Source organism: Lathyrus oleraceus, chromosome 6, assembly GCF_024323335.1.
Source record: "Lathyrus oleraceus cultivar Zhongwan6 chromosome 6, CAAS_Psat_ZW6_1.0, whole genome shotgun sequence".
NCBI lineage: Eukaryota > Viridiplantae > Streptophyta > Magnoliopsida > Fabales > Fabaceae > Lathyrus > Lathyrus oleraceus.
In genome coordinates, this window is record NC_066584.1 from 83,562,787 (window position 1) to 83,571,873 (window position 9,087).

Consider the following 9,087-nt stretch of genomic DNA (forward strand, 5'->3'; position numbering starts at 1 on the left):
CACCAATTCTGGTAATAGAGGTGTAGAAAAGAAAAGAAGGTAATGCGTATAGTTCTAGAGAACATGTTTTGGCTTCTTTAGAAAATTCCTTTTAACACGTGTCATGATGCATGCACTTTGCTGCTTCCAATGCCACCTGTACCTCCAAACATGGAACAACAATCTTTCACTCGCATGACATCTGTAAAATCTCCATTCATCTCTTTGTATCCATTCATTTCTTCTATATATACTCACTCAGTTCCATTTCAAATCCAATGCAATTAAGTAACACAGATTAAAGTTATTAATATACACAAATAAGGAAAATCAATTGAAATTTTTCGAAACCAAAGTGCAGAATCATGAGCCAAGAACAACCACAGAGACCACGAGCAGATCAATTCCCCGAGCAACAACCAATCAAATACGGCGATGTCTTTGACGTCTCCGGAGAATTAGCATCACAACCAATCAAGCCAAGAGACGCAGCTCTCATGCAGGCAACCGAGAATCAAACCTTAGGACAAACCCAAAAAGGAAGCCCCGCTTCAGTCATGCAATCAGCAGCCGCAGTAAACACCGCAACCGGTCTTGTCCACCGCGACGATATCTCAGACATAGCCAGAAACCAAGGTGTGAGTATCTCCGAAACTAAAGTGGGTGGAAACCGCCTGATCACGGAGTCGGTAGGGTCACAAGTTGTAGGGCAGTTCGTTGAACCTGATGTGCCGATGAATGATCCTGGTTTGGCTTTGGACAAGAGTGCTATAACCATTGGAGAGGCGTTGGAAGCTTCTGCTTTAACTCCAGCTGGTGATAAGCCGTTGGATCAGAGCGATGCTGCTGCTATACAAGCAGCGGAAATGAAAGCCACAGGAAAGAACCAAACTGAGCCGGGTGGGTTGGGTGCAATAGCTCAGTCAGCAGCAACTCGGAACACTCGTACTATGCCTGATCTGCAGAAAACAACATTGGCTGATGTCGTTTCGGTAACTTATCATAACTAATGTTACATTAAGAACATCAATTTAGAACCGTTAATTAGGTTAATGTACTAGATTATGCTATATGACTGACATATGGTTATGTTTAATGATATGAATGGAGGGTGCGAGGGAGAAGCTGGGAGCAGACAAGGCTGTAACACGAGAGGATGCGGAGGGGGTGATTGGAGCTGAGCTTAGGAACAAAGCTGACATGAGAACTACACCGGGCGGTGTGGCTGCAACGATGGCAGCAGCGGCCACGCTCAATCAAAACAAGTTAGAGTTTCTATAATATTATTTTTTAATTTGTTCTTTTTCTCATGTAATGGCTTAAGATAGCAATTATGTGCAGGATGAGCGGGTGATGTTTGCGGCGGAGGGAGATTTCAGTCGCAGATCAATCATGGTGTCTAAACAAATCAATGAAGACTGAGTTTTAGAGTCTTAAGTGTTGTTTTGTAAAACTATATTAGCCTTACTGCCACTATGTTTTACTTGAAAAGAAAGTTACCTTTCCTTTTGTAGTGTTTTAAGGAATAGTTTATTCTACTATATGTACATATTTAGTTTGTGTGTACTTAATCTTCTAAATTTAAATGAATATAAGAACTTCTAATACTCTTATCATTTGAAGCACATTAATTTTTCTTAGACATCCAAATGAGATCTAGACATAAGTTTAATGGATATGATATAATAGATAGGCGATATATACATGTTCCACGTATGTCATGTAGTGTAGTTTGGCTTCGTGAAATCATGAGTTGTGTAAGCCCAATAACAAACATCATATAAAGAGTATTAGCAAATTCTAGCAAATTCTATAATGTATTGTTCATAACTAATGTGGGAGCAAAAGATTCCCATTCTCTTAATAATTCTATCAAATAGGGTGAGGAACTCGTGTTGGATCTTGAGGAGTGTGCAAGTTCACTTGACTCATTATTCTAATACTCTTCATCAGGCTCTTTAATGTTTTCTTTTTTAAGTGAAAATTATTTTGTCAACACATATACTTATATCACCGTTTAGCATTTCGATACACTTTTTCATGATCATTTTAATTTAGTTTATAAATGTTCAAGTAATATGAAATTTAACTCACATTTAATTTATTTTTCTACACTCAAAGTGATCAATTATGAAGAGAAGAGAAGGCTGAAAGATCAAGTACTTATTAATGTTATGATGGTTAGAGAAGTGTGGTTAGTAAGAGTTTTGTTAATGCTTTGTAATGCAAGTAATAACTATATATATTATTGTATCGGAGTAGTTAGTACAAGTGTGTTTCATTTTCTCATGATAATTTTAATCTTTCAATTCATTCATTATTATTCAAAAGTGCATATGGGAGAACAAAACTCCGAAGAAAAGCATCTTTCATGTGCTTGTGTGATTGAGTACTTTGTTCCAACGTATAATAGTTAGAACATTTGATTTGGTTTTGGGTAATCTTGAACGATTAATCATTCAAAATGGTTATTTTCCAATAAATCTTTTCTTTTTAAATTAAAAGAATTACGATTCTTGTTGTAAGAAGATAATAGGATGTTCATTTATCAAGACATGTGAGATCTTGTGAAGACTCATGTTACACTAATTAGTGAGTATATCACACATGACCTATATCACACATGACCAGAAGAATGTGCATAAAGAATTGAAGAAGACAGATTATAAAGTTCTTTTTATAATTAACCAGCTCTTTTTATAATTAACCAGTGTGTTGATCTAAACAGTGGATATATAGGAATTATTTTGTTTCTTTTAACGGTCATGGGTTTCAAATTGGTCTAATTTTCCTACCACTCAAGAAGATTGACGTGATATGGGGGATGAATTGGTTTTCTCCTAACTCAGTAAGGAAAAGACTATTTTCATTTGTGCCGAAGAGACTATCCCAATTGATATGATTGGTAAATTTATTGAAGATACATTTAATATGGTCAATTATATTATATACAAGAGAAATTTTTCCTTTTGACGATTCCTAAAACTATAGTGGTAAAAGCTTTCGACAGATCAGGGAGGATTGTTATTGGTAAAGTGGACCTACCTATAGAGATTAGGCTGAACGTTTTTCAAATAATCTTCCAGGTTATGGACTTAAATCAGACTTACAACTGTGTGTTGGGAAGACTACAAATACATGTCGTCGGTTCAATTACGTCCACTTTACACCAGAAGATGAAATTCGGGGTCAAAGGTAAATTGATCATCGTGTATGGAGAGGAAGACCTCTTGATTATCCATTTGTCTTCATTTTGATACATAGAAGTTGGCGAGGAAGCATTGGAACCTCTTTCCAAGCCCTTGAGACCGCCAATGTTGTAATCATGAAGGAAAAGAACCATGTTGCAAGTGCAAGCTCATCATTAGCTTCGTTGAAGAATGCAAAGGACGTTGGAGAGAGGTAACACCAAAGGTTGAGGTCAGCTGATTAATATCTCTAAAAAGTGAAATCGCTATGGATTAAGGTACGAGCCTCCCGTGGAGCGAGAAGCCCATGGTCTTGCAAAGACCAACATCCAGAGATTTCAAGAAGTATTCTACAGTGTTGGTTTCATCCACGACAATCAAATAGTCATCGTAAAAGATGACACAACAGATAGAAACACCAAGTTTGTTGTACCGTTGTGCTCCCGAGACCACTTTGGAGAACTGGAAAGTCATTGATCTACTTGAGATCTTTTCTATTTCAAAATAATTTGTTGTTTTTCAAATCATTTTGCTTTGCCTAAGGCTTAAGGATCATATGTAGGGCCCCTTTTATTTCAAATGATTATGATCATTAATAAAGGTGTTTTATTATTCAATCATCTTTTTCATTTATTTGTGTCTTTTAAAGAAAATGAAAACCTTTTTCTAAAAACAAACACTTTTATTTTTTCATTTTTGATTTTTATCTTTTTTCTAAAAAAATCATCATAAAATCATGAAGAATGCGTATCCTTGCAGAACCGCTCAGCCAAAAGAATATCCCTACGACCGGCTCCACAAATGGCCAGGACGACAAATCGTTCGTTAGAGCCTTGTTAGTCAGGTTGATGAGATAAAAGCATTCTTCATCCAGAGTATACATGCAGTTTTTCCCTTAGGGTAGGAGATCACAACCGAGTCAAGAAACACATGAGGTGGAATTCCTGAAGTCGATGGTAAAACACCCAGAATGTGCGACAACCTCTAGGTGTCCCCAAGGATTTGAACATAAAGATTGGATATCGAGGTAGTTACTCCTTAGGGATGCAGTAGGGGCGGTGGCGGACATAGGAGAATTTGAAGGACCAAATATTGTCAGGACAACTCGAGCTTCCCTCTTCATTTGTTGAATTAATCCCTCGCACTTTATCAAGTTTACACATAGCAATTGAAAAATCATCAGTGAGTATTATAGACAAAGATGACAAGTAGAAGAAGATAAAATGGTGGGATACTTACCAAAAAGGACCCTCATCACCTCCTTGGTTGGTATTAACATTCACCAACATGCGAGTTTCGATGAACTACTCCCAAAGTTTCCTTGAGGCTTCATCCCGAGGGAGAACTCCCCCGGCGTAACCTAATTATTTGAAGAAAGTGATTAATCGTTTCTTTAGATAGAGTTCTTCCTAGGATTGGCCATCCTCCTTATAGACGTATGATCTGATAACTTACAAAATAAACTCATACATTAGTATTCGGGTTCAGCCTCTATGGCACAGATCTTCACATGACCCTCTTTGTTGAAAGGAACAAATATAAATAAATGATTTTGTAAATGTTTCATGCCTTTGGAATACACTTCGAAATTATGGTTAACTTGCGTCAATGTAATCAAGACATGAGCTTACCCACGATTCGCAATGCTACGTTGTATCTTGAATAGATGACAAAAGAGTGAAAAATATGGCTTTCCTCCATAGTAGTCACACCAGATCTGGAAGACTTTGATGAAATCTAACTCATATGATTGAATTACGAAGGGGAAATCATTAGATGATTCAGAATTTCAACTTCGAAATCATTGAAACAAAATCAATGACCTAGAATCGAAAATGCGCACTCATAAAAAAGGATTATACACCCATTATATTCACTACAAATATTTTTGTCTTCTTCAGGGATCAGTACGCCCCAGTCAGAAGAAAGGCCCACTTTAAGCAAAGTCCTTTTGAGACTACCTTCACGAGCAAAGATAGACACAATTGCCAAATTTCAGATTCTACCCAAGCATTGGTAGTATCTTCCTTCGCTTTTTGACACATGGTGAGAACGTCTCCATTAGTCAAGAGGATGGTATGTTTCAAGGATTTAGTTGAAGAAATAAAAAGAGTTATAATCAAAGAAACTGTAAACTATTCCGAAAATCATGTGATGTCTTACTAAAAGTGTACACTCTGAAATTCTTAGAGCCGAGTATGCTTCTCGATTCTGAAATTCATACCTAGAATCTCTAATAGGGTTATTAACAATGGCGATGATCGTTTTGGGTTTCCACTACCGGCGGAACCATAGTCGCTGCTTTTATAATCGGGCAACATAGTTACTCATCTGAAAAGGCTAAAAGGGCAAAAAAGAAAAAAAGTCACATGCGGATACATACTCATCTTCTTCGTCATCGTTCATTACTAAAACCTCCATTAAAACAATTGAAGCCTACTAGTCACTATCTCGAGCATATTTCTGAGCGATTTTGAGTGTGATATACAAAATAAGGCATCGTCAATCATCACGGAGGCTACGCAAACAAGGAAAGCTATTACGAAGCAACTAAGGGTTGCGATTCTTTTGGTTGATGTCAACTAATCATCGAGATCCACACTCACCAGAAAGCAAATGAGCTCTTTGAAGATTAAGGCGTTGAACTGGATTTATGGCCAAAAAGAGGACTATGTAGATATTGGGGAAAACCCGGAGCAGTACTGGGAAAATCTGGAGCAATGCGGAATGATGATTTCCTCCAGTTTCTTTGTTGTCGGCTGAATGTCCAGTCCAGATTGTAGGTTTGAAATTATCATGCTACTATTTATGTATATTCAATGTTATAATAGGTGTACCTTTTATTTCACAACAGGCTTAATAGTTCATCCATTTGTATCAATTTCTATGTTTATACAATGAATATAATATTGTATCGGTGTAGATTCATCGACAGAGGGTGATCACTATTCGACAAAACAGTTCGATATACCGAGTGAATATTTCCATGATAATGGTTACTATTATTTTGAAGAGCTTTGTTATTCTTACACCAACTTTTACATTGTTCAGCATATAAAATACGGTGAACAATGTTTTTACTTTTTTAATAAATAAAAAAAAATATTTATAAAAAAATATTTTTATTTTTTAAATTATTTTTATAACATATATATAAAATTTGTCGTTAATCAATTTTATTATTGTATTAACCACAAAAATATAGATCATTAGCCACATATTTTACTTATAATTCATTGATCAAATTTACTATTTCATTAACTAATAAAATATACAGTATTAACCAAATTCTGACATTAAAATATAAAATATAATATAATTTTTAATCAAATTTATATTTTATATTTTAATGACAGAATTTGATTAATACTATGTATTTTATTGATTAATGAAATAATAAACTTGATTAATAAATTATAAGAAAAATATGTGATTAATAATCTATATTTTTGTGGTTAATATAATAATAAAATTGATTAATGACAAACCTTATATTTGTATTATAAAAATAAATTTAAAAATAAAAATATTTTTTTATAAAATATTTTTTATTTATTTATTAAAACATAAAAACACTGATCAACGTATAAATACGGTGAGTAATGTTTGATCTAAGATTTGGGTATAAGATTTAGTGTAGGAATAACATTATTGTATTTTGAAAGTCCAAGCTTTAACGTATCTTCATGAATATTTATGGACAACACATGTTACTATGATAGATGGTTGGGCTAGTACTTTATTATGCATCCAATATTTTCATATGACTATCTATATTTTTTTCTCATCTTTGTGGTCACCCTTACTATAAGATGGAAAAGGAGCTAGTGATAGAAGTCATGCTACCTATAAACTCTAGAAAGATAGGAATTACAAATTCTCATGTTTTGACAACGGTTGATGTAGATTTGCTTCCCTTGTTTTCTATTTCATACTTTTGTTTTCTCAAGTACTTCTAAGTTCTAACTAATCATAGAAGTTCAATAGGCACGAGATGTTGACAATGCACTAGAAGCATTTACTCATGTTGTTCAGCTCTATCCCAAAAACGAGGAAGCTTGGAATAACATAGCTTGCTTGACCACATGACTTGACATTTCATCAAGAAAAAGAGCAAGGAGGCCTTTATTGCATTTAAAGAAGTACTGAAGTTCAATTCATAATCACAACATGATAATTGGTAACAGATGAAACAGCTGGCAACTCTTGGAGAATTACAGCCATGTTGCTGTTGACGTTGGTAATATTAGTCAGGTATGCGATTTCATTTTTATATTGTTTGTAGATGTGATGGTATGTGATTGTAGTATATTTGCATCTTCTCCCTATTAATTGGAGATACATCATATGTATTTCAGCAAATTTGAATTTTAATAGTTGGTTAAGAATTGTTTATACAATGTGATGTTGCCGCATCGGAGAATTTAAATCCGAGAGCAAAATCTTAGAGTTTTTTAGATTGAAATTTTTGTGATAAAATATTGATACAAACTATTTTTACAAGTAACAAATATATCAAAGTATGTCATAGTACAAGTTAAAAAATAATTCATCTATTAGGTAAAAAGCCGAAGGATAACAAATCGTCTGCGAAAAAGCGAGGTGTGACAAACTACCTAAGGAGTAACAACATGCATGCAGGGTGGTTGTTGGAATAAAATATATTCTATCGAAGAATTCAAAATTTTCAATAAGAAGACATTAGATACTATGATCAAAGGAAATCAAATTATCGCACGAATTAAACAGATCAGAAATTGAAGAAGAGAAGTCGATTGATCTCGTCGGGACAATAATCTGACAAAAAGTTCGACATCACCTTCTGAATATTATGAATTGCTTAGGATTTTAATCATTTTTATGAAATTTATCCGGTACAAAGTCCGGATAGAGATTTACTCTCCAATAAAAGTAGGGGCCGAGAACGACGAAAACCTCCATTGAGAGCATTCAACCCAAGACCTCCATAAAAGGAAAAACAGACAAGTAAATGTTAAACCTCTTCCCGGGTTAAGTTAAATAAGACCTCTGACTTTAAGAAATCAACCACGTAAATGTTAAGCCTATGGTCGAGTTAAGTTAAATAGAACCTCTGACCTTAAGCAATCAACGGCGTAAATGTTAAACCTATGGTTGAGTTAAGTTAAATAAAACCTCTTACCTTAAGCAATCGACCACGTAAATGTTAAACCCTTGGTCGAGTTAAGTTAAATAAAACCTCTGATCTTAAACAACACATAAGTGTTAAACTTTTGGCCGAGTTAAGTTAAATAAAACCTCTGACCTTAAATAATCATCCACGTAAATGAGAAACCTCTGGTCGGATTATGTTAATTTAAACCTCTGACCGAATCAAACGTCCAAGTAAATAAGATTCTCTTGCAAAACGGTCAAGGTAATAGAAACCTCTGCCCAGGTTATGTTAATTGAAACCTCTGACCTCAAACGAAAGTCCATGTTAATACCTGGAATCTAAGTCAGAATTAACATATCTCTGACCTAAAGAGGTTTTGTTAAACTTATCCCCAACCAAACACAGATATCCGACATGATCTACCAAGGGTTAGTCGACCTCTGTTCAAAATGACGATACTCATCAATCAGTAAAGCCCAACTTGTTAGGGCTTTGGACCTACACAGTACAAACCTCAGTTAAAGAAAAGCTAAGGTCCACTTGGGTCGGCCATTCTATTTTAATTACCATTCAAGAAATCAATTCCTATCAAGGAGATAAAGCCCATTAGGCAGACATAACAAGTCTAAAAGGACTAAAGCGTCTAAACATTACAAAATGCCTCCGTAAAAGATGACTAATATAAATATAATTATGAACCATCTGATGAGAATGATATTCAATTTAATCACACCAAAACGTTCGAGCATTAAACCCTAACTCACATAGGTCATGTAAAAAGTGAAG

At 34.8% G+C, this 9,087-nt stretch overlaps 1 protein-coding gene across 1 annotated transcript; it reads left to right on the forward strand.

Annotated features, from left to right (window-relative positions):
* The first annotated feature begins 241 nt into the window (after window positions 1–241).
* On the forward strand, window positions 242–1,586 carry LOC127093152 (late embryogenesis abundant protein D-34). The gene is made up of 3 exons (XM_051032056.1): window positions 242–971; window positions 1,090–1,244; window positions 1,321–1,586. Exons 1-3 carry the CDS (start codon window positions 345–347, stop codon window positions 1,331–1,333), a joined length of 795 nt encoding a protein of 264 aa, XP_050888013.1. The 5' UTR covers window positions 242–344; the 3' UTR covers window positions 1,334–1,586.
* The last annotated feature ends 7,501 nt before the right edge of the window (window positions 1,587–9,087 follow it).

Bases quoted from the DNA above. Each gene is read 5' to 3' on its own strand.
- LOC127093152 (XM_051032056.1), top strand. From the start codon at position 345: ATGAGCCAAGAACAACCACAGAGACCACGAGCAGATCAATTCCCCGAG. The intron at 972-1,089 runs GTAACTTATCAT...ATATGAATGGAG, and splicing joins CATTGGCTGATGTCGTTTCG to GGTGCGAGGGAGAAGCTGGG.